The sequence below is a fragment of the Theropithecus gelada genome, chromosome 6 (genome assembly GCF_003255815.1).
Source record: "Theropithecus gelada isolate Dixy chromosome 6, Tgel_1.0, whole genome shotgun sequence".
NCBI classification, from domain to species: Eukaryota; Metazoa; Chordata; class Mammalia; order Primates; family Cercopithecidae; genus Theropithecus; species Theropithecus gelada.
In genome coordinates, this window is record NC_037673.1 from 13843394 (window position 1) to 13869551 (window position 26158).

Sequence of the window (26158 nt, forward strand, 5' to 3'; positions counted from 1 at the left end):
ATGAATCAAGGACTTTCTTTTGTGGCCAGGAAATGTTTTCAAGAAGAAATATATCCAAATCTTTCAAACCCTAAGCCGACTACTCTTCAATGGGCTGGCATTCTGTGCATAAGGGACTGTGGTTAATGAGAAGAAGAGTGAATAATAAGGTTTAAAGTACAAAATTATAAAAATGGGCTGGGTGCGGTGGCTCACGCCTGTAATCCCAGCACTTTGGGGGACCGAGGCAGGCAGATCACAAGGTTGGGAGTTCGAGACTAGCCTAGCCAACATGGTGAAACCCCATCTCTACTAAAAATACAAAAATTAGCCGGGCGTGGTGGAAGTGCCAAAGCACTTCCTTGGGTATATCATTTTCTCTCCAATCCCTCCTACTGGCACAGGCTCTTTTTTCTGCTGGAAACATTTTTTTATCAATCTGGTACTCAACCCTCAAGCCTCGGATGAAGTAGCACCTGGTCTGTGTGCCTTTCTATAATTCATTAGAGGATTTTCTGATCTCCTTGGCCTCTACTCACAGGATACTTGTCCAAATCTTCCTTATAGCAATTCCCCATTGAGTTATAATTATCTCTATGTTTATGCCCTGCTTCTAATACAGAACCCGACAGATCTTCAAATTATGGAATGTTAAAGACACATGATGAGATATATGCTAAATCAAGGAACAAATAATAAGCATCAGCCTTGCACTTCTTCAGCAGAAGTTCAATTATCTTCTCACTCTTTTGGAGTATTAACGTTTTCAGTTAGAAACAATGTGTTCCTTAAGTAAGATGAATGTCTCCTCTACTACTAAAACCGAAACCAAGTTAAACAGCAAATAGTCCAATGATTAATTCATCTTTGCAAGGAACTTCTCCAGAATCAGTGATGCCATACAGATTACATAATTTAGACATACCATACATAATGTATCTATATTGTTTAATATTTAGTGCTCCTTTTGTTCAAGTCATTGTATCATGTGCATTTATAGTTTATTGTTAACAAAAGGCAGCTTCGTAACTGCAACAAAAATATTACTGAGAAAAATTTGAGAGAAAGAACACAATCATTTAAAAACATAAAAATCCCAAAACAGAATCTTAATAGCATACACAAAAGACCACGTGGTAAGTCCTGCAGGTTGGAGTGGTCAGTTTTGGTAGAGGTAGGTGTTAGCTGAGAACACACTGTATCTCAGTCTGAGGACTGCCTGGTAGAGAGTCCTGAGAGACAGAATTCACTTCCTTCAATAACTGAGGAAACAAAGACCAAATCCAACACGTACAGGGGCCCACAGTAAATACTGGCAATCCTCAGCAACCACCAACAATGTACCAGTGTTGCATCAGTAGCAGTGCACTGAGGTTCCAGGAACTGCCTGAAAGCCCACCCAGGTACCTCTTTGCTGGGTGGGCTTTCAGGAGGCTCCTGGAATCTCAATGCACTGCTATGTATTTTGCATTCCAACAGCCAAGGCTCTGTGACATTTTGGGATGTCTACGGGATGCCAATGTTTTTAGAAAGAGAGTCATCAATGTCTGATCGGAACTAGAGAAGACAAGAATAATCATGAACATGGTAATGTCCATTATCCTTAGATGACTTTAGATGTAAGGCTTAGGGACATCTGGAAATGAAATGCATTTATTTAACTTCACTAAAACAAATCTGATTCCAAATGGGAAGGTAATTTATGATTGGAATTGGGATGACTTCGGCACATAGAATATAAGAACATAAGAGTTGGGTTTGGAATTATTTTCTATTTATTGGGAGACAGTGTATTGTATTTTGTATTTACTGGGAAATGGCATGGTATGTTGGGAAAATTGGGCTTTTTAAAAGCACGCCCTGACCTTAACTCTGAGTCCCATCACTTGCCATCTTCATGACCTTGGATGTTTTTGAATTTGAGCCCTGATTTTCATACAAAATACGGATAATAATAACCACCTCTCAAGATCATTGTGAAAGTCAAATTACATAACATATGTAAAACATACAGTGCAGTGCATAACGTCACCTAAAAATGTTTTTTTTTTCCTCTCTGGTCCATTAATGTAATATGTTATCTCTAAAATGTTCCCAATAATTAATAAAGCAGTATTTCCTCCTATAAAAATATATTATTGTATCTGCCTTTGCATACCTCATGGGCATTCAAATGTGTCACCACTATTTAAATGGGCCACTCCAGGCACTGACCTTGGCTGCCCCGTACCTGTCATGGCTCTCATCAACGTGTGGATGCAGGTGGTCTTCCCAGCCCCACTGGGCCCCAGGGTCATCATCCCATGCCGCACCCTCTGTGTTTCAAATAGCTGGATGACCTTCAGTTTCCAAGGAGGATGGTTGATTAAACCAGCTTCTTCAACCTGAAAACATAAGAGAATCCCTACATTGAAACACAACAATGACAGCCAGGCACGGTGGCTCACGGCTGTAATCCCAGCACTTTGGGAGGCTGAGGGGGGCGGATCACAAGGTCAGGAGTTCAAGACCAGCCAGGCCAACATGGTGAAACCCCATCTCGACTAAAAAATACAAAAATTAGCCTGGCATAGTGGCGTGAGCCTGTAATCCCAGCTACTCAGGAGGCTGAGGCAGAAGAATTGCTTGAACCCAGGAGGCGGAGGTTGCAGTGAGCCAAGATCACACCACTGCACTCCAGCCTGGGCAACAGAGCAAGACTCCCTCTCAAAAAAAAAAAAAAAGAAACACATCAATGACAATCTCAATGTACCATTGTGCTACCAAAATAAAAAACACACACACAGACATGGGGAGGAAGGAGGAGGATTTACTTTTTAATGAGTACACAGTTTCAGTTTGGGATGATAAAAAAGGTTCTGAAGATGGGATGGTGGTGATAATACTTGCTCAACAATGTTAATTCTTCTTAAAAAGGAATAAAATGTAAATTTTATGTTGTATTTTTACCATAAAAAATACATTGCATGAAAAATACATATTTACATAGACAAATATCTGGCTGAATGTAGTGAAGATGTCATCCCAAACTAATAAGAAATAGCCGCATTTATCTTTGGGAATTGAAAACATTTATATAAATATTCTATTGAATGAACATCTGAGGAGCAACTTGAAGACTCAAATGGCAAAATGCATTTTAAATGTTTAATTTAAAAGGTGATACTTCTAACTAGAAAAATGGATCGCATACTATGTTGATTAAAATTCCATATAAATTTCAAGCTGTCTTTATATGTCCACTGCAGAGTTTCTATCTATCAATGCATGTATGGAAGTTACTCTGTGCCAAATATTATTCTAAGATCAATCTTTATAATAACATGATGGAAATCTTTATAATAACATGATGGAAGGGATACTATTAACATCTTCATTTTACAGATAAGGAAATTGAAGCAGAGTGACTAAGCAATTTGCCCAAGATGATTAAGCTTGTGAAACTATGGAATGTGTGTTTAAGCCCAAGAAGTTCAAATCCACAGTCCATGCACTTAACCATCATGCTATGCTTGAACTCACAGTACACAATGATTTCAATTTTACTTAAATACTTGTTTATAATAATGTATCACTTTATGCTATGATTTGCTCTTCAAATTTTTATATGCAGCAAATTACTAACATAAGTCATCATATTAATTACTTAATGCTTAGCTTTTTTTATATTTTTAGATTTTTTTTAGAGATAGAGTCTCATTCTGTCACCCCATGTTGGAGTGCAGTGGCGCGATCACAGCTCACTGCAGCCTCAAAGTCCCAGGCTCAGGTGATCCTCCTGCCTCAATTGTGTGAGTAGTTGGGACTATAGGCATGTACCACTGCACCAGACTAATTTTTTAATTTATTTGTAGAGACGAGGTCTCACTATGTTGTTCAGGCTGGCTTCAAGTAATCCCCCAACATTGGCCTATCAAAGCACTGGGACTATTGGCATAAGCCACCACATCCGGCCCAATACTTAGCTTTTAGGTAGTGTTAAAATTAGTTTAGCCAAAAAATGAAGAAACCACTTGCAGACAAATTATCACTCTTGCCTGCTCAGGAAATTTAGACATTTATGTACCACATTTTCAAAGCAAAATATACACTAAGTACTGTCACATTTGATTTCCTTGTTTTGTTTTGTTTGTTTTTGAGACAGAGTCTCCCTCTGTCACTCAGGCTGGAGTGCAGTGGTGCCATCACTGCCCACTGCAGCTTGGCCTCCCAGGCTCAAGTGATCCTCCCACCTCAGCATCCAGAGTAGATGGGACTATAGGCACATGCCACCATGCCCGACTAATTTTTTGGATTTTTGGTAGAGACAGGGTTTCACCATGTTGCCCGGACTCAAACTCCTGGGCTCAAGTGATCCATCCACCTTGGCCTCACAGCATGCAGGGATTACAGGCATGAGCCACCAGACCTGGTCACATTTGATTTTTATTACAAATATTTTCAGGGAATTGAAGTGCAATTTATAAATATGAACTAATTGCCACTTCCATAAAACATTTTTTTCCAAACTCTTCTTCATAGAAAAAGAAATTGAGGCATAAGGTTTACATAATTAATTTCCATTCCTAGGAAGACTATAAAAAGTTGAAGCTGCACCAAGTACCATGGGAAGTCCAGACACAACCTGATATACATAGTGTGGTGGGTTCCCCCACCCTACCCACCGTATCCCACCGCCAGAGTCTGAGCAAGAAGCCACAAGTACTGAGGAAAGAGAAGCCACATGAGATCACTGCAAATAACATGCAGAGGCAGGAATCCAACAATCAGGCAACACAGCAAACACCAGGGCAGAGCCAAGCTAAGCCAAGCTCCAGAGAGGCAGCCAGATGAGCCCCATCCACACCCTGCTGACCAATCACATTTCATTTCTGAATCTGGTGTGGAATGGTTTCCACCAATAACAGGGCTACTCGCACATGACTAGCTGACACATGGCTGTGCAATGGTAGGAGACCCAGGGCAGGGGGAGTTTGACCCATGGTGTGCATTGGCCTCCCTTAAAACAGCAGTGTTAGCCTCACTGTTGTTATTTCTGCTGCTCAGAGTGCACAGGTTGGAGCCACAGCAGCCCCACTTTATTCCCATTAAATTCAGATGAAACAGACACCAGCCCTCGATGCCCTGTGAAGCATATTACCTGTCTACTGATTGCTGCTTCTAGTTCAGGGTAATCTGCCTTGTCCAGAAGAATATTTGGAAAGAGATCTTCAATCAAACTCAAAAATAAGGGCTCATCCTCATCAATCTAAAAAAGAAAATAATGGGAAATCAGACCAATTATTCTGGCACAAACATAGGAACATGCAGATAAACTGGAAATGCCCAACACGGTCCGGGTTATTGCAATGTAGCCACTAACAAATAATGTTTCACCTTTATTGAAGTTAAGTAACATTTTCCTCATCTTTCCCATAAATTAAAAAAAAATAATAAAGAGGAAGAGAACAGGGAGAAAGGAAAGAAATGGAAGGAAAGACAATACTGTCTATGTGACAATCTTTCCATAAAATAGTCAGTTTTGGGGAATACCATACAGTCTACAATTTCTAATTTAAACTTAAAAGAATTTTCAAATTGGAAATTAATAGCAGGTTTGTGAACTGGAATTTGGTGTATACTTTTAATTTAAAATAAAAACCTATCATTTTGTCAACCTTTACATAGATCCACGGATAGTGGGCATTGATTATCAGTCTCCATTGTGAAATAATAGTGTGAAACTATCACACACTTGTAGAATTTACACATCATTTTCTACCAGGCTCTACCAGACTCCAAAGGTGAGATTTGAGTTCTAAAACACAAAAATGATTCAAGGTATTTGGCATCTTAACATGTGTATTTTTTTTAATCCATTTCAATTCTACTGGAATAGGCACATTTTAGAGTGGATAGGAGTCATTACCCAAAAAAATGTCTGAAAAAGTATAATTTAAAGTGATGCTCTCCAGCACTTTATCTGACAATTAGGCATCTTAAATGAGCTTTTTAAATAAATATTTTGGAGTCTCATATATGGGCAGTTAGTTGAACTGATATTCAAGTAGGTGGAACATTTCCATCTGTGAGTGTTACCAGTTTAGAAAGATTCATGTCCCGCAGTACACGCATGACAATCGTGGACTCCGTATCCATAGGATTGGCTCTTTTTGCTGCTCCCAAAGTCCGAAGAACCGACAGAATGTTACGCAGGCCAAAGTCATAATGAACCTAGAGAATGTGAGATACATTGGGCTTATTTTCAACATTAAAGTACTTGCAGAAGCCACGTGAATCTGACAGAAATTATATTCACAATAATGAATTAAGGCTGGTTTCCCTTTAGAAAATGCATACACACAATGGGGTAAAACATGTCTATATAGATGTACTTTTTGAGCAAATAGGGAATATCCCAAAGAGTCCTCCCATGTGCCATCATTAGCTTAAGCCCTTAGATCAGAACTAGCTGCTATAGCTTGACAGGGAAAAAGGAATAAATTTCTTCTTGGAGTACAGACATCCCTTTGGGTTTATTCTTAATCAATCATACATAAGGAAATTTGCTCATCTCTCTAAAGTTAAAATTCAGAACCAGAATTAAACTGGGACTGCACTCATGACTGTCATATACATAGAGATATATGTGTCTTTTTCGTGGTAAGTAAGAACACAGGAGAATCGGGGAGAAAAAAAGCAGCTGCCCTTCAGGATTACCTGGAGGAGGAAGGATAAGGACAAATTAGAAAGTCAAGCTCCCAGCTTTGTCATTCCCTTACTATATATTTATAAAAACTCAATTATGTCAAATTTCCATATATAAAGTGAATAATCAAAATTTAATTATCCAATCATTGTGGAAAACAGTAAGGTGGTTCCTCAAAAAATTAAAAACAGAATGATATGATCCAACACTCCCAATTCTGGGTATATAGCCAAAAGAATTGAAAGAATGGGCCAGAGGCACAGTGGCTCACACCCATAATCCCAGCATTTTGGGAGACCAAGTGGAGCAGATCACTTAAGGCCAGGAGTTTGAGACCAGCCTGGCCAAGATGATGAAACCCCATCTCTACCAAAAAATTACAAAAATTAACAAAGCGTGGTGGTGTGCATCTGTGATCCCAGCTACTCAGGAGGCTGAGGCATGAGAATCACTTAAACCCAGGAAGTAGAGGTTGCAGTGAGCCGAGATTGCACCTGCACTCCAGCCTGGGCAACAGAGCAAGACTCTGTCTCATAAATAAATAAATAAATAAATAAATAAATAAATAAATAAAAGCATGGTCTCAAAGAGATATCAGCATATCCATGTTCATAGCAGCACCATTCATGATAGCCAAGAGGTGGAAGCAACCCAAATGTCCATTGACAGATTAATGGATAAACAAAATGTGGTATATGCATGTAACAGAATATTATTTAGCCATAAAAAGGACATCCTGTCACATGTTAAAACATGAATGAACCTTGAAGACATTATGCCAAGTAAAATATGCCAGTCACAAGAAATCAAATATTATATGATTTCATTTATATGAACTATTGGCAATAGTCAAATTCATAGAAACAGAAAGTAGAATGATGGTTACCAGGGGCTAAGGGAGAAGAAAAAGAGAAGTTGTTGTTTAGTGGGCACAGAGTTTCAGTTTTTCAAGATGAAAAATTTACAGAGATCTATTTCACAACATTGTGAATATACTTAACACTATTGAACTGTACACTTAAAATGGTTAAGATAATAAATTTAATTTTGTATGCTTTTACCACAATAAAAAAGGTGTATAGGAAAAAACTACGGTTATCTGCTGAGGTAATTGGGAGCAGTATGCCTCACTTAATACTAGTCATTTGGAAGATGGAGCACATAAAAATATTCAAATTGAGTTCCCACCTTCAGGGAATTTAAATTCTAATAAAGATAATAAAATAGAAATGTGAATAAAATTGTATAAAAGTTACAATGACTTAAAAGTGTTGGTGAGTAAAATTAATCATGAGAAACTTCCTATCAGAGTTGGACTCAGTTAAATCTGTGGGCATGAAGGGAAAGTCACGGAATGTTCACCAAGAAATCAGTATGGGTCCAGCTATTTTGCACACATTGATTTATTACATTTCACAACGACCTTGTGAACATAGGTGGTAGGAGTGAGGGAAGTAGTGAAGTGGTACTGAAGAAAAGAGCAGGAGCCAGTGATGTGGGAAATTTTTTCCATTCAAGAAACAGCATGGAAAAAATATTTATTTGAAAGATAAGTGATATGGTTTGACTGTGTCCCCACCCAAGTCTCATCTGGAATTGTAGTCCCCATAATCCCCATGTGTCATGGGAGGGACCAGGTGGAGATAATTGAATCATGCTGTTCTCATAATAGTAAGTGAGTTCTCACAAGATCTGGTGGTTTTATAAGGGGCTTTTCCCCCTCTTTGCTCAGTACTTCTTCCTGATGTCACATGAAGAAGAACATGTTTGCTTCCCCTTCTGCCATAATTGTAAGCTTCCTGAGGCCTTCCCAGCCATGCTGAAGTGTGATTCAATTAAACCTCTTTCCTTTATAAACTACCCAGTCTCAGGTATGTCTTTATTAGCAACAGGAGAACAGACTAGTAAATTGGTGCCACATAGAGTGCGGCACTACTATCAAGATACCTGAAAATGTGGAAGTGACTTTGGAACTGGGTAACAGGCAGAGGTTGGAACAGTTTGGATAGCTCAGAAGAAGACAGTAAAATGTAGGAAAGTTTGGAACTTCCTAGAGACTTGGAAGGCTCAGAAGACAAGAAGATACGAAAATGTTTTCAACTTCCTAAAGACTTGTTGAACGGCTTTGAGCAAAACACTGAGAGTTATATGGACAATGATTTCCGGCTGAGGTGGTCTCAGATAAAGATGGGGAACCTGTTGGGAACAGGAGTAAAGGTCACTGTTACTATACAAAGAGACTGGCAGCATTTTGCCCCTGCCCCAGAGATCTGTGAAACTTTGAACTTGAGAGAAATGATTTAGGGTATCTGGTGGAAGAAATTTCTAAATGGTAAAGCTTTCAAGAGGAAGCAGAGCATAAGTTTTGAAAATTTGTGCCTGATGATGCAATGGAAAAGAAAACCCCATTTTCTGGAGGAGAAATTAAGCCAGCTGCATAAATTTGCATAAGTAATGAGGATTTGAATGTTAATCACCAAGACAATAGAGAAAATGTCTCCAGAGCATGTTAGAGACTTTCATGGCAGTGCCTTCCCATCACAGGCCCCGAGGTCTAGGAGGAAAAATGGTTTCCTGGGCCAGGTCCAGGGTCCCCCTGCAGTGTGTAGGCATGGGACTTGGTGCACTGCATCCCAGCCACTCCAGCTGAGGCTAAAAGAAGCCGGCATACAGCTTAGGCCATTGCTTGAGAGGGTGCAAGCCCCAAGCTTTGGCAGCTTCCATTTGGTGCTGGGCCTGCAGCTGTGCAGAAGACAAAAATTGAGGTTTGGGAACCTCCACCTAGATTTCAGAGGATGTATGGAAACACCAAGGTGTCCAGGCAGAAGTTTCCTGCAGGGGTGGAGCCCTCATTGAGAACCTCTGCTAGAGCAGTGCAGAAGGGAAACATGGGATTGGAGCCCCCACACAGAGTCCCTACTGGGACACTGCCTAGTGGAGCTGTGAGAAAGCGGCCACCATCCTCCAGATGCCAGAATGGTAGCTCTACTGACAGCTTGTACTGTACACCTAGAAAAGCCACAGACACTCAATATCAGGCCATGAAAGCAGCCAGGAGCGGGGCTGTACCCTGCAAAGCCACAGAGGTGGAGCTGCCCAAGACTTTAGGAGCCCACCTCTTGCATCAGTATGACCTGGATGTGAGACATGGAGTCAAAGCAGATCATTTTGGAAATTTAAGGTTTAATTACTGCCTTATTGGATTTTGGACTTGCGTTGGGGCCTGTAGCCTCTTTGTTTCGGCCAATTTCTCCCATTTGGAACAGGTGTATTTTTTACCAAATGCCTGTACCCCCATTGTATCTAGGAATGAACTAACTTGCTTTTGATTTTACAGGCGCATAGGTAGAAGGGACTTGCCTTGTCTCAGATGAGACTTTGGACTTAGACTTTTGAGTTAATGCTAGAATGAGTTAAGACTTTTGGAGACTGTTGGAAGGGCATGACTGTATTGTGAATTGTAAGGACATGAGATCTTGAAGGGGCCAGGGGCAGAATGATATGATTTAGCTGTGTTCCCACCTAAATCTCATCCTGAACTGTAGTTCCCATAATCCCCACATGTCACTGGAGGATCTCAGTGGAAGGTGATTTAATCATGGGGGCAGTTACCCTCATGCTGCTCTCATTATAGTGAGTTCTCATGAGATCTGATGGTTTTATAAGGGGCTTTTTCCCCTCTTCACTCAGCACTTCTCCTTCCTGCCACCATGTGAAGAGGATGTGTTTGCTTCCCCTTCCACCATGATTGTAAGTTTCATGAGGCCTTCCCAGCCATACTGAAGTGTGATTCAATTAAACCTCTTTCCTTTATAAATTACCCAGTCTCAGGTATGTCTTTATTGGCAGCATGAGAACAGACTAATACAATAAGAATGAGTGAGTAAGGGCTCCAATAAGCAGAAGAAACCAAGAATGTTGAAGACAAAATGTTAGGGTCAGACTAACCAGAAAGGCTCAATGGCCACAGCCAGAAGAATCTGTGTGTGTCTGAACACTCACAGGAAAAGAACTTTTGAGTAGGAATGTAATTAGGTTGAACCTATGGGTATAAAAAGTATTAAAGATTCAAAGAGTTTGAAATAGAAGCCTAAGTGATAAGATGGAACAAAGGTTATATATGTTAGGAAGTGTTATTCATGTTATAGTCTTATGTTTACTGCACTGTGTCATTATTTAGCATATATTTTTAGTAATTTTCACTGATATGTACTAAAAAATTGTGGCATGATGCCCGCCTCCTTGTGGTCATATCCTTACATGATATCACCTTGAGAATAGGCAGGACTTGTGATTTGCTTCTTCTAACTAATAGAATACAGCAGAGACAACAGGTTGTACATGATTATGTGTGTGTGATTATGTGGTCACATTAGACTGTAGCACTCGTTTTGCTGAAAACACTTTCCTCGCTGACTTTGAGAAAATAAGTGGTCATGTTGGGGAAACCCATATAGCAAGGAACTATGCACTGCCTGTAGGAACTAAAGGTGGCCTCCAGAAAACAGCCAGCAAGAAATCAAGGCCCTCAGTCTTACACCCTCAACCAACAGAATTCCACTAACACCCGGAGTGAGCTCAGAAGTAGATTGTCCCCATTCGAGCATCAGATGAAACCACAGCCCCAGCCAATGCCTTGATTGTAGCCTTGTTAGACACAAACCACAGGACTCATTTCAGCTAACTCCTGACCCACAGACACCATGTAGTAATAAATGTACATTGTTACAAGACACAAAGTTTGTGGTATGATTGTTAGATGACTGTTATGCAGCAATAGATAACTAATGCAGAAGTATATGTTTAATTCCATGACTTTTAACTATGAAACCTCATGATGCCTGAACCTGCAACCCTAAACAGTCGAGGAAACTAGCAAGAAGGTTGCAACATATAAACAAGACAGTTAGCAAACCTTGGTCAAATACTCAAGTGAGCTTAGAATTAGGAAGAATAAATCATTGAAAGGCTCCTACAAATAATGAAAACACATAACACACATGACAATGAATCTATAAGTGGTATAAACAGCCAATGTTAATATCCATAAATCTTTGGCTCTTAAACCAGTGCAGATAATATTCACTTCATTTCTATGCTGTAAATATTAATTTATTTAATGTATTTCTTAATAAAACTATGCATATAAAATTACTTTTGTAGTAATATACCTTTCTACTTAGCATCAATAAAATCCTTTGTCAACAAGCCTAGTCTAATATTTCTCAAAATGAGAACATTCTGCTGAATAGAAAAATGAAACATGCCTAAGTGCATAAGACCTCCAGGATGACACACCTGCTTAGAAAGCTGCTCCTCACACAGTTTATAGAGCGTGAAAAACTTCCTGGCCAAAACAACATTGTCAATGAAGCCACAACTAGCCAACTTCACCCTTATGATAATCTGACGGTCAGGCACCATCATGGCCACTGAGCGGAAATTAATCTTCAAGTTTTCAGGGAGTTCCTGCCGTCCAGCATAGCCAGGATTCTAAACAGAAAATAAAGTCCAAGGATGAATGATGCAATCAAGCACAAGTCAGCATGATATTAAAAGATTCACTATGTACACACAAGTCTGGAATGACAATCAGGGAACTCATTTACATATCTCACTCTCCTTTTACCTGGACAGGCTAAATCACGAGTTATTCATATGATCTTTGCTTAACACCAAAGGGTTTTCAACAGGAGGTAAAGTTACAATCCCAATTTCCATTCAGGAAAATAGATAAATAGATGACATATGACCAGGGAGATGCATGAAAATTGTGATAAGAAGGCTGAAATTCAGTAGCTTTTCTAGCCACTCCTTACCATGGTTAAGAAAAGCCCAAATTCAGGGTTCATAGTCACATTATCTCCATCAGTAAAAATAAAAGACTTTTTGTGCTCCTTTTTACATGTCAGAATAATGGAAATTTGCTGGGCTGCAACCGAGAGAACTGGTAGATCAATACGGTTAAATTCGTCAAAACAACCCCAGGATCCAGACTGTGCCAGTCCTTGGAAAGGAAATTAAATGAAAAATCCAATTAGTATATAATTTTGGAAAACCAAGAAAAAGGATATTATGTAGCTGCCAAAATGAGCCAGATGTAAGTTCATTCAAAAGAAAAGTGGAACAAATAGATCTATGCATCAAGTGACCCAAAGCAGCTCACGATTTGGCACTTTACCTGTAAACACCCAAGCTGCAGTGATAAAGGAACATCCAAAAAAAGGCAGGAGATAGTAACATTTGGTCCACCCAACCTGGCAGGATTGAAGATTTTCCAAAAAATTTTACAAAGTTGAAAATGATTCTAAAATGTGGCCAATTGTTGAAAACAAATTTTAGCAAAATATTCCACCTTGGCTGAAATTTTTCACCAAATTAAAAAATATAACCCATACCTTTAAAAATCCGTCCAAGTCCTCGGAAATCCATCTGGTCTGAACAATTGAAAACCACAACGTATTTCCCTAGGCATCGTCCCATGTCTTTAGTGGTTTCTGTTTTGCCTGTGCCTGCAGGTCCAGCAGGGGCTCCTCCCATGCTCATTCCCAGAGCTTGAGCCAGCGTGATGTAACATCTGCATGGGTAGAAACATCACTAGAACCAGCCCCCAGGCACCTGGAAATACTTCTGAGACCTCACAGTGACATGAAACACACACAAAATTAAAAACCAGAAGGCCACTGTCCCTACCTAACATTTCGAATACAACATCCTAAAACACACTTATCCTTATCAATGTTAACACATGTTGAAGAAAAGGAAGGGGTAGTCTATGATCAACTAAGTTTAAAAACTCCTTAAAAGGTTAAACAGCTTTCTTTACTGATGATTTTTCAGGCTTTCTTATCATAATATACAGAGAGAATCTCCAGGTATAAAAATAATACATTGCATTTCCAAAATGTATTTGGCAACACTTTTGCAGAGATCACCCCCCATCTAAAAAATACGTATATATATAAATATGTACATATAAATATATATGTATTTTTTCTGTGAAACAGATCGGGATCCTTTTAAATAGATTAATCCCCTTTGAATCTAAGAGTTGGCCATTTGATGTAGCTGGGATTTAAAACACACATTGCTAAATAATCACATCTTGAATCTATTTCTGTGAGTAACTACTAAACTTGCACATGCTTTCAATTGCATCTTACTATATGAGATTAACAAATAAAAGATTTGGTGAGAGAATACAAGAATGCCTGCAAACGAAAATTTTTCACCTGATAGCTTGCAGATGAATTACTTGTTTGCCAGCACCACCTGGTGTTACCAAAGGAGACAAATTAGAAAGCGGTGCCATGTAGTGTTTTCTTATGGCCAAACTATGAAGCATTCATCTGGACTTGAAAAAGACTTCCGGCCGGGCGCGGTGGCTCAAGCCTGTAATCCCAGCACTTTGGGAGGCCGAGACGGGCGGATCACGAGGTCAGGAGATCGAGACCATCCTGGCGAACACCGTGAAACCCCGTCTCTACTAAAAAATACAAAAAACTAGCCGGGCGAGGTGGCGGGCGCCTGTAGTCCCAGCTACTCCGGAGGCTGAGGCAGGAGAATGGCGTGAACCCGGGAGGCGGAGCTTGCAGTGAGCTGAGATCCGGCCACTGCACTCCTGCCCCGGCGACAGAGCGAGGCTCCGTCTCAAAAAAAAAAAAAAAAGAAAAAGACTTCAAGGAAATGAAGTGACTATCCAGCCTGAGCAGTGGAAATGAACACTGAGTGCACCAGCTGGGGGTGGTTCCAGGTTCTCAATGTTATTGGAAACGAGTGCTATAAAGGCAAGTAAATGACTCAGCCCTTAATGTATGCAGAGCCTAGATACAGAGGAGAAGACCCGGGCATGAAATCAGGAGGACGCCTGCTCTCACTTTGATTCTGCCTTTTCACCCAAGGTCTTATTTCTCCTGTTGCATTTTTGCCATCCCTTCCAGAGCAGAGTGTGTGACAACTAATAGACACCACAGTGTGATCCATATATCATCTTGTTTCATCCCAGAGAACCCTGGAAGGAAGCTACTGTTCCTTTGCCCCACTGTACAGAGAGGAGGAAAAAGGCTCACAGAGATTGACTTTTCTCAGGACTGTGGCAGGAGAACTGAGACACGCCAAGTCCTCTCACTTTCCAGCTCTGAGACAAGCCCACCCTATCCGGGAAAGAAAAATAACTAATGGGCACTAGGCTTGATACCTGGGCGATGAAATAAACTATACAACAAACCTCCGTGACACAAGTTTACCTATGTAACAAACCTGCACATGCACCCCCGACCTTAAAAATTAAAACCTGAAAAAAAGATTAAATAAAATACCAAACACATAAAAAGGGAATCCATGTCCATCAACTCTGATCACTCAGCTGCTCTGTTACGCAGACCCTTGTTCAACTGAGATGACTGGATTCATAAACTGAAGAAGTAGCAAGTTGCTTCAAACAGATCAATCCTATTTACATGAAAAGCAGGCGGGCATGCCTGCAGACTTCTCCCTGACTCAGCTAGGTGGGCCTTCAGACGCACTTCTACACTGGTACCCAAACTGCCTTTCGGCGACAAGCATGGATCTGTCAGAGCATCTCCCTGTGTGTCTAGAGAATTCTATATGTGGGTGTACCTCCCTTTTTGCCTCCCTTCTCTGCTTTCCTTTCTAGTCTATCTATTGGCTATTTTCAAAACCGTTTCCATTCATGAACAGGGTTTGAACTTTACGTGTTTAAGTTGCCTGTGGTCAACTCCATTTTAGTTTTCTACCTTCCAGTTAAACTGCTATAAACCCTCTGCGGTCAGGAACTAGGTCTGGTTCACACTTGTACCCTCAACTACTTGCCTAATCCCTAGCACCTTGTACTATATGAACAACATCTGTTGAATAAATGGCTTGCACTGATCCAGCCATACATTCTTATCTGGTCCCTCCTGTCCCAACAGCTACAGGAATTAGAGATGCAGAATGTGACCCTGATGCCAAATGAAAAGCGACTGACCCCGTGACCCAGGGCTCATTAGCACTCGAACTAACCAAATCTATCACCAGCATTCGTCTTAAGTATCCATAGCACTGTCGGTGCGTTTTGTCACAGGTAAACCAGAAGTGGTTTCAACTCCTGTTGGTTCTAAACTGCTGAAAAGTTTCCTAAGAAACAACGGTAAATGCGTCAGCAGGGTATATTTGTTCCTTAAGAACTTGGTTTAGTTACAGACTCTTTGATTATAGGACATGCTTAAAGAGAAACCAAAGAAAAGGTTGCTAAAGAATGTGTTATCATAGGCCAGGCGCAGTGGCTCATGCCTGTAATCCCAGCACTTTGGGAGGCCAAGGCAGGCGGATCACGAGGTCAGGAGCTCAAGACCAGCCTGGCCAACATGGTGAAATTTCATCTCTACTAAAAATACAAAAATTAGCTGGGTGTGGCAGCACATGGCTGTAATCCAAGCTACTCGGGAGGCTGAGGCAGGAGAATCGCTTGAACCCAGGAGGCAGAGGTTGCAGTGAGCCAAGATCACGCCACTGCACTCCAGCCTGGGCAACAGAGTGAGTGAGACTCCTTCCCAAAAAAATTTTTTTAAACTGTTATCAGCAGTTTTGACAAGCAACAGTGATAGCAAGAATAATACTAACAATAAACATTTGCTGTGTCACGCCCTGTGCTGGGTACTTATGCTGCCTCTAGTCCATGCAATGATTCCAAAACAAGGCAATCAGGGAGGTTAGGTGTCTTGTCCAAGACTACACAGCTGCTACGGACAGAGCTGAGCAGTCAACACTCAAAACTCACAGAAGCTGTGGGAATGTCAGAGAAAGGTACAAGTCTTGTCTACATTTCTTATCAAGCAGATAAGATGTCTCCATCAGCCCTCAATTTCCTCTGCCCTCTGCTTAAGTGACAGCAGTAGTCAAGACAATTCTAGTCTTCATTAAAAACACTATGAGTTTTGGAGAAAAGCACTGTATGTTATCACATTATAATAGCTATTTTATCATCTGAAACGTCTGCAACTCTGTCCACACGGCATTGAGCTTCCCCGAATCCAGGGAGCTGCCACAGCTGTTAAATTCACGTCAGTCAGTGAAGGGATGATAACATGTCAGTGCCTCCAACATTTGACTTTTTTAAAGTATTAACTTCAACAAGGAGTTTTCTCTTGCAAAAGGGAAAGAAATCTTGCAGTGGAATCTCAGTTACTATCGAAAATTAATAACTCACTTCCCACACAATCAAGTTAGTTAAAGAAAAATAAACAAGTGGGCATTTAGGGTGAAACAGACAAACTTCAGAATTCCTTCACCTACATATTTAAAAATCCTTATTTTGCTTTCAAAGTTCTCAGGTTTTTTGACATCAAAAGATATACAAGATAATGAACACAGTGGAAGAATCAAGTTGCAGAAAAGACTGTAAACTATGATACCTATATGCGAAACTGAAAAAGGATTTTGATATCTAAGCATCCACAGTTTTCAGAGGGATAGAAAATAAACTGTTGATCATTTTGAAAAATAGAAAAGTTTTCCCTCCCACACATTCTACTTCACGTTCTTCTGTACCATTTACATTTTTCACCATTAAGATGCAATTTTGGAAATAATCACTTCTTTCATTTATTCAAGAACCATTTATTTAGCATCTGTTATGTGACAGAACAATTCTAGCAAATACATCACATGAAGCTCATGCACCAAGGATCTTTCATTCTAAAAAAAATAATAAAAATAAAAGATTATTTAAAAATAAGAAACAGGGAAAATCAAGCTGGTTAAGAGGGTTATGGGATTTGGAGATTGTGGGAGGTCAGGAGACCCTCTGAAGTGACTCTCTAGCAGAGGCCTGAAGGAAGAAGGAAGCAAAATATGCCACTATTAAGGAAAAGGGTTCCAGGCTAAGTGTGTAACAAGTGCAAGGGCCCTGAGGCAGGACTGTGCCACAGCTGGTACAGGTGCCACAGCTTGAGCAGATGGCCCGAGCTGAATGAGGATAGAGAAGCAGAGAAGTAGCAGAGGCCAGATTGTACCAGGCCTCACAGGCCCATGTGAGGACATTGGCTTTTACTTTGCATGAGATGGAACCATGGGAGAAGTTTTGGGGCAAAGGATCTGACTTACATTCTGGTGTCTGAACTGAGAACAGACTGTACAGGGACAACGATAGAGGCAGGAAAGCCAGTTAAAACATTATCAGAAGGATCCAGGTCAGAGACTATGGTCGTCTGGATAAAAGTAGTATGATTCCTGTAATCCCAGCACTTTGGGAGGCCAAGGAAGGCAGATCACCTGAGGTTAGGAGTTCAAGAACACCCTGGCCAACACGGTGAAACCCTGTCTCTACTAAAAACACAAAAATTAGCCAGGCATGGTGGCTTGCGCCTGTAGTACCAGCTACTCAGGAGACTAAGGCAGGAGAATCACTTGAACCCGGGAGGATGCGGTGAGCGGAGATTGCACCACTGTGCTCCAGGCTGGGCGACAGACTGAGACTTCTTCTCAGAAGAAAAAAAAAAAAAAAAGAGTAATAATGATATAAGAATAATTGTAGGCAGATAGAGAGGGTTAAAAGGAGTCCTCGGTAAGGTTTTTTTCTTTTAATAAAAGCATCTCCCGAAACATTTCTTTTCTTTTCTTTTTTTTTTTTTTTTTTTTTTTTTGAGACGGAGTCTCGCTCTGTCGCCCAGGCTGGAGTGCAGTGGCCGGATCTCAGCTCACTGCAAGCTCCGCCTCCCGGGTTCACGCCATTCTCCGGCTGAGCGGCTTAAAGAGCCAGGCTGGCAAGCTTTGAAATGCAAATGCTGGTGATTAGAAACTGGGTCCATCCAGCATGGCAATTCCCACCCTCTTCTCCTTGTCACCATGTGCGCCAAGCATCATGGCTGCCTCCAGATAACTCCACGTGTGCAGGAATCATGGCGACCTGCATTTGCATATTAAAAGACTGGGGTGGGAGGGCCAGTTTTCTCGAGGGCTACATGAATGACACACCTGGTCAAACCAATACCCTAAGCCCTGTGCAAATCAGACACCACCTCCTCTAACCTCCTAAAATAACCGACCATTTTCCCGTTTACATGGTTTTTGTCTCTCCGCTCCAAGCACCCCTTCTCTGTCTCTGTACCGGGGAGGTTTTTCCTTTTTTCTTGCCCATTAAACTTTCCACTCCTTGAAACCACTGCACATGTGTCCACGGCGCTTATCTAATCGGCGCAAGACAAAGGACTCTGGTGTTCCTCCACGCATCGGAGCCGTCATAAGGCAAAGGGGTGAAAATTGTCATCACATTCTAGAAGGGACCTGAAAGTAGTGCTGACCAAATTGATGGTAGATTATTGGAAAATGAGGTGAGAGAGAAGGAAGGGCTTCCAGCCTGCTCCAGGGAGTGCTGGATTGCACTCTGGGAAGGTGATGTATTCACAGGCTTCAGGGGTTCGGACATGGACATCTTTTGTGGGGGCTTTATGCTGACTATCACACTTCCCCCCACCACTCTGATAAAATGGAATGGCCACTTGCTAAAATGAAGATGAAGACAGGAGGATACTTTTGTGAGGCTGGTCAAACACGCTGAGGTTAAATATCCTGTAAGCATCCAATGGACATGTCACGCAGACAGATAGGTACGTGTGTCTGGAGTTCAGGAGAGAAGCCCTGGTTTGAGGCAGAGTTTGGGGTTTTTAAAGTCATGTGGGATCACCTAAGGAATGAGTAGAGGTGGAGAAGAGAAGAGCCTGGCAGGTCTATGTTTAAAGGTCAAAAAGATGAAGAGGAACCAGTAGGAACAGGTACAAAAGGACAACCAGACCATTAGGAGGGACCAGGTGAGTGCAGTGTCCTGGAAGCCATGTGATGAAAGTGTATCAAAAAGGAGAGAATGATCAACAGCACCCATGCAGCTGATTGTTCAAGAAAGACGAGATCCAGGAAAAACCACTGGATTTAGCAGCAGGTCTGGGTGACTTTCAGGAGAGCTGTTTTATCAGTGATGGGGAAAGTATGACAAAATAATGGTCCCCCTAAAATACTCATGTTCTAATCTCTGCAACCTGTAAACATCTTACCTTCCACAGCTAAAGGGACTTTGCAGATGTCATTAATGTTAAGGACCTTGAGAAGGGGGGATTATGTTGGATAATAAAGGGGACTCAACCTAATCTCATGAGTCCTTAGAAGCAGAAGAGAGAGGCAGAAGAGTGGGTCAGAGACACGAGACAGAAGAAGGAGGGGGATTCAAAGCATGGAAGGCACCTGACCCACCACTGCTGGCTTTGAAGATGAGGGAAGGAGTCAGGATCAAGGAACGTGGTGGCCTTCAGAGGCTGGAACAGCCCTGAGCTGACCTAAGACAATGGGGACCTGGGTCCTCCAACCAGGAGGAAAGGAATTCTGCCAACAGCCTGGGAGAGCGGGAAACAGAACTCAGTCTCCGGGAAGAAACACAGCCCTGCTGACACCTGATTATAAGCCCGTGAGACCTGCATCAGACTTCTGATGGACAGAACCACAAAAAGAACACATTCGTGTTGTTCAGCCTTCTAAATTTGTGGCAATTCTTTACGGCAGCAATAGAAAATTAGCAGAGAGCCTGAATGAAGTGAGTTGAAAAGAAACAAGGTGGAGAGAAACTGTGTTTTTGAGGGGTTTTGAAGGGAGCATGGAGCGGGAAGGAAACCGGGGCAATCACGGTAGGGTTTGCTGTGTGGAAGCAATCACAGCAGGTTTGTGTGTTGATGAAAAGGATTCAGTAGAAAGTGAAAATGGATGATGCTTCCAGAGAGGAAATCCTGGGGTCAGTGGAGGCGTTGGCTTTGGACAGCGAACCTGGAGAGAAAGCCGCTGCATGAGAACAGTCACCCAGGTTAATGCACGTGGTGGTGGAGATGAACGCTTCTATCTTCTCAAAAAAGTCAAGAAATAAGGCCTTCGGTGGAGACAGAGGAAGACAAGGAAGTGCTGGAGGCTTGAAAGGCAGGAGACATAAAATAACCACATAAGCATTTTATAAGAAATTCATATTTGGGAACTCCACTTTTTTTTTTTTTTTTTTTGAGACTGAGTTTTGCTCTGTCACCCAGGCTGGAGTGCAGTGGCGTGATCTTGCCTCACTGCAACCTCCACCTCCTGGGTTCAACCGATTCTCCTACCTCAGCCTCCCGAGTAGCCAGGACTATGGGCACACGCCACCACACCTGGCTAATTTTTTGTATTTTTAGTAGAGACGAGGTTTCACCGTGTTAGCCAGGATGGTCCCCATCTCCTGACCTTGTGAGCCGCCTGCCTCAGCCTCCCAAAGTGCTGGGATTTCAAGCGTGAGCCACCGCGCCTGGCCTACTTTTTAAATGAACATTATTTTTAATGGACAAATCATCATTGTATATAATTACGGGACACAATGTAATGTTATGTTGTATGTATACAATATGGAATGATTAATGCAAGCCGTTTGACCATAATGAGCATTCAGGTCATCCCTGAAGCAAAAATAAACAACGTAGTTGATACTACAAAGTTCAAATTAGACTAAGCAAATCACAGAATATTAGCCCTGCAAGCACCCTTAGAGACAACGTAGCTCAAGGGTCCCCAACCCCCAGGCCACAGACCAGTATTAGAGCTGAATGAGGATAGAGTATTGGTCCATGGCCCATTAGGAACCGGGCCACGCAGCAGGAGGTGGGCGGTGGGCAAGTGAGAGAAGCTTCATCTGTATTTACAGCCACTCCCCATGGCTCACATTACCACCTAAGCTCTGCCTCCTGTGGTATCAGTGGCAGTATTAGATTCTCATAGGAGCACAGCCTTTATTGTGAACTGCACATGAACCCCATTGTGAACTATGCGTGTGAGGGATCTAGGTCGCTCGCTCCTTACAAGAATCTAATGCCTGATGATCTGTCACTGTCTCCCATCACCTCCAGAGGGGACTATCCAGTTGCAGAAAAACACACTCAGGGCCCCCAGTGAATCTAAATGATAGTGAATTGTATAATTATTTCATTATCTATTACAATGTAATAATAGAAATAAAGTGCACAATAAATGGAATGCACTTGAATCATCCCGAAACCATCACCCACCCCCTTGTCCGTAGAAAAATTGTCTTCCACGAAACCAGTCCCTGGTGCCAGAAAGATTGGGGACTGCTGGCTTAGCTCATCTTACAAATGAGGAGACTGGGTCTAGGGAGGTTGCAGTGGCAGGTGTCACTAATACAACTCATAAATAGCAGGCCAAGGGAAGAGTTAACACTCTGGAGGCCTTGCCAGTGGTCTCTCCCCACTTTTACCTGCACTGATACTCGATTTCTTTCCTGCTTAAAAAAAAAGAAAATCTTAATTGTCTTTTAGTAAGAACAACAGATACTCAAGCAGCCCCCCAAGATCCACTGTGATTTGCACCTGACAACACACAGCAATTAATTCCCTTTCCTGCCCATTGTGCGTCCACACAGTGTTTATACATTTAACCTCTGCCTCTAGAAGACTGAAGGCAGAGGAAGCAAGGTCAGTGTCAGTCACAAACCTAAATCCCCTGTGAAGACACAGGTATAAAGCTAAAAATACTAAATTTCAAAGGTTTTAGTATAAAAGAGTCTATAAACCCTAAGAGAATTTAAGCCAAAATCCCCTGAGCAACTCGAGAGAATAAAAACGGTAGGGGATGGGGAGAAGGGCTCCATCACCTGTCTGTAAGTGGAGTTATGACAAGCCTGTCGGTGCAGCCTAAAAATTCATTCTGGTATATGAAAGCCACATCTGTGATGTGAATCATCATCTTGTCAGAATCTTCGTTAAAGTAAAATCTGCACTGTTTCAGCCACTCAAAGTCCATAGGACTCTTGATATGCATATGACACTGAAATTCAAAAGGTATATGTTAGAGCTGTGATGAGAATCACTCATTAAATATACACATTAGCATTCATGTAGATCATAAAGTGAAATAAATGAAACTCATAGACAATCCAACTATTTCAGAGGTGTCAACTATATCACCAGCCAACCCATTCATCTATTGATGAGTAAAAAAAGAAACTTTGGAAGACATGGGAGTAAGAAAACTCAAGAGAAACCCCTAATTATGCCCCTCCAATTTAAGTGGCTTTACACATTTTAATAATAAGATATTCATTTCTTAAATTTCACCCTTAAGTGCCTAATGCCATAGTCCTAACCATGAAAAAAGTATCTTTTGGCATACGAAGACAGAACTAAACAATCTCATTAGGAAAAAGACATCTCTTAAGACTATAACAAAGTACATTGTTGGGGTTTTTTAATCCAGTAATTATTTTTCCCAAGAATTACATTGGGCCAAAATTTTTAACATCTAAATGACAGGCCATTGCCTGGCAATGCTTTTGTCCAGATCTTTTAGCCAAAGTTTTAAGCCACTTTCATCATTTTCTTTGACAAATAAGAAATCTAAAATTAGCCTGAGCCCTTCATTTCTCAGAGAGACAAGTAGTGTGCTTAACTATTAAGGCAGGAGATTAGCACACAATAGCTTCAATGTGCTACCTTTACTTCCATCACATGAGGACCAATCTTTCATAATCTTTTTTACATAATGTGGTGAGACAAATCCAGAAAATTATTATGAAAATAAGAGCTTTTTGCCTCTTACCTAGCGTATTTTACAGTAGATGACAAATTTCACTTCTTTTTATTTCCCATTTTCTATAGCTACAAAACTCTCTTTTCCCACCCTGTTCTCTCTTTAAAAGCAAAAACGTGGGACACCTGAATGTCAGAAGCTCTATTAGGAAAAGCCATTTGCAATCAATGACATAAAATGTAGCAAAACTTGTTAAGAATGTGATTTTTCGAAAGCCTTAAGGGAAGTCCTAAACAGCTCTACTAAGCAATAGTACTAATAATTTTCATAGCAAGAAAGTAGTGATCTTCAATTAATAGGTAAAAAGCAAAAAAGATGTATGAAGGCTTTTCAGATGCTACATGACAATTTTAACATTAAAAATCATCACATTAAAATATTTTTAATAAAGTCTAATTGCCTCAATAACATCTTAGCATAGATCATCAGAATATGATTTACATTCAGTTAAGACTGAAAAGAAAGCTTTTTTTAAGACTGAAAAACAAACTCTGATTACGAACATGATTCTTAGCCAGAATTTAATCTTTTCCTTGAATTCAATCAAACTAGTTCTACCGGGTAAACACAGAGAGTGTCTAGAATTTGTTTTTCTCTACATGCCACAGCATTTATAAAGAATTTACCAGGTCATCAAAGATATCCCTTTGGTGCACATGAATAGTAATCAGAGTCTCATATTTCACTCGTTCCGTGGAACTCAGATCCCTCGTGGTGATGTCTATCAGTGTATTGAGTAGCTCCAGGAAAGTCTCATTAGTTTTCTGCATGATTTTTTTATCAAACTTGGCATTTCTAAGGGCTTCTTCTGAATCCCGTGTCCATATCATCTGAATTCCTAATAATCCAACCTTATGGAAATAAAAAAGGCTTTATGAATTTGTATGGCGTATTTATGTATTTAAATAGAAATTACAACGTGATCAATAGTTGTGATTCTTACACAAGTGTAAAGCCATGATTACATCAACTTTGATATCTTTTTTCATAACCTATGGAAATTCTATTTCTTATCATTTTAAGTCATTTGTGTTGAAGTCACATTTCTCCCTAGATAGATTTTAAGTTGCCTGCAGGCAAAGAATGTCTGAAACTTGCTTTACCCAAACTAGCATAATGTTGAGACAGAGCAGATGCTCACCAAATTTTTATTAATCACAGTAACGAAGAAAACATTGTTTCCTGTATTTTAATGCTGAAATCTATTTCTCATTTTTTTAGTAAAGTGTTCAATCAGTACATTTTCATGATTTTTGTACATTGTTACATCAAAAGATTGAGTAGGAAGAAAACTGTTTTAAGTTAAAGACAATACATCAAATATATCTATAACCCAAATATACATTTAAGTCTACAGATATATGACCATATAATCTGTAGTTAAAAATCTTTAAGGTTAAGTATATTTAATGAGTCCTTATGAAAATCTTAATACTGGTCTAGAGTTAAATTATAGCCGTTTGTGAAGCTTACAATAGGTAATGTCTGAGATTTAAAATGACTATTTTACAAAACATACTTTCCAATTTCAATACACTGACCTGAGCAGGGAAGGATGAAAGAAATTCAATTAGTTGGAAACCTGTTTCTTGAATATTTGCAGCTGCCTGGCGAATCACAAGATGCAATGAGGACTGAGATTCTTCCAAAAGAGAATTAAGCCAAACTTCTACATTGCCCTCTGCCATGACAGGTTTATCCAATTCAATCGTCTCACCCTCTCGAGAGGAAATTGACAGAATTCGATCATAGATCTATGTTAGAAACAAACAAACAAAAAAAAGCTATAGTCATATAAAAAGTAAAAACTAATTCTTGACTTTGACTTGTCCTTCCCATAGAAAGTAAAGCTACAGATTATAAAATACTGTAAAAGCCAAATATAAACTACTTAAAAACAATTTTTTTAAAAAGCCATGAATCTAAAAGCCAATACAAGATCAATTTCAGGCTGGGCGCAGTGGCTCACACCTGTAATCCCAGCACTTTGGGAGGCCGTGCCAGGTGGATCACCCGAGGTCCGGAGTTCAAGAACAGCCTGGGCAATATGGTGAAACCCAGCTCTACTAAAAATACAAAAATTAGCTGGGCATGGTGGTGGGGTGCCTGTAATCCCAGCTATTTGAGAGGCTGAGGCAGGAGAATCGCTTTAACCCAGGAGGCAGAGGTTGCAGTGAACTGAGACCATGCCATCGCACTCCAGGCTGGGGGACAACAGCGAGACTCCATCTCAAAAAAGAAAGAAAGAAAGAAAGAAATCAATTCTAAATAAACTATACTGTAAGGGGGGAAACTTATTTTCTAAAAGAAATATTTAATACAAATATGATGATTTTTAAAATCTCTAAAGTTTCCCAAATGAAATGAGGCTTCTAAAATCTAAAATGTTATACTAAGTCCTCCTTAGCTGTAGACAGAAGTGATCTACCAAAAAGCTAATGGGGCTTCAGCTTCAGGGCCCCTCACTTACACAGACCGTTTCCAAGGTCTTGAATATGAATTTGTATTTATAATTTTACAAGATTTAGCACCCACACAAACAAAATCTGCCCCTGACTGTAGAAACCTTATGGCAGGAGCAACAAAAAACAAAAGCAACACGATCTTAAGAAGCAACTGCTAAGAACAAAGGTTAAAAGTCTGTGGGCATTTAACTAACAAAAGGGAGCTACACGGTAAATAAGATGCTGAAAGATACTTAAATTATCTTCCATACAACTTGAGACAGTGAGAAGCTTTGCTCTTGGACCATGATGTCCTAGTGCTGTGGCAGAGGATTTAAGCAAAACATCAGGAAGATTTTTCTGATGAATTAAGTCCCTTCTTTCAACCCACACACCCAATAAAACAACAAGAAACACTGATTTTTGAACCATTAAAATCCAT

At 40.6% G+C, this 26158-nt stretch overlaps 1 protein-coding gene across 1 annotated transcript in view; it reads right to left on the reverse strand.

Annotated features, from left to right (window-relative positions):
- DNAH5 (dynein axonemal heavy chain 5) overlaps positions 1-26158 on the reverse strand; it is a 252364-nt gene that overhangs the window by 125997 nt on the left and 100209 nt on the right. The window contains exons 33-41 of the mRNA XM_025388138.1: positions 24814-25026; positions 23899-24123; positions 22338-22510; positions 13066-13244; positions 12487-12674; positions 11966-12160; positions 6058-6192; positions 5120-5227; positions 2210-2363 (exon numbers count right to left, since the gene is read on the reverse strand). Of these exons, the coding sequence (XP_025243923.1) occupies positions 2210-2363; positions 5120-5227; positions 6058-6192; positions 11966-12160; positions 12487-12674; positions 13066-13244; positions 22338-22510; positions 23899-24123; positions 24814-25026 (1570 nt within the window). The remainder of the gene's footprint in view (positions 1-2209; positions 2364-5119; positions 5228-6057; positions 6193-11965; positions 12161-12486; positions 12675-13065; positions 13245-22337; positions 22511-23898; positions 24124-24813; positions 25027-26158) is intronic.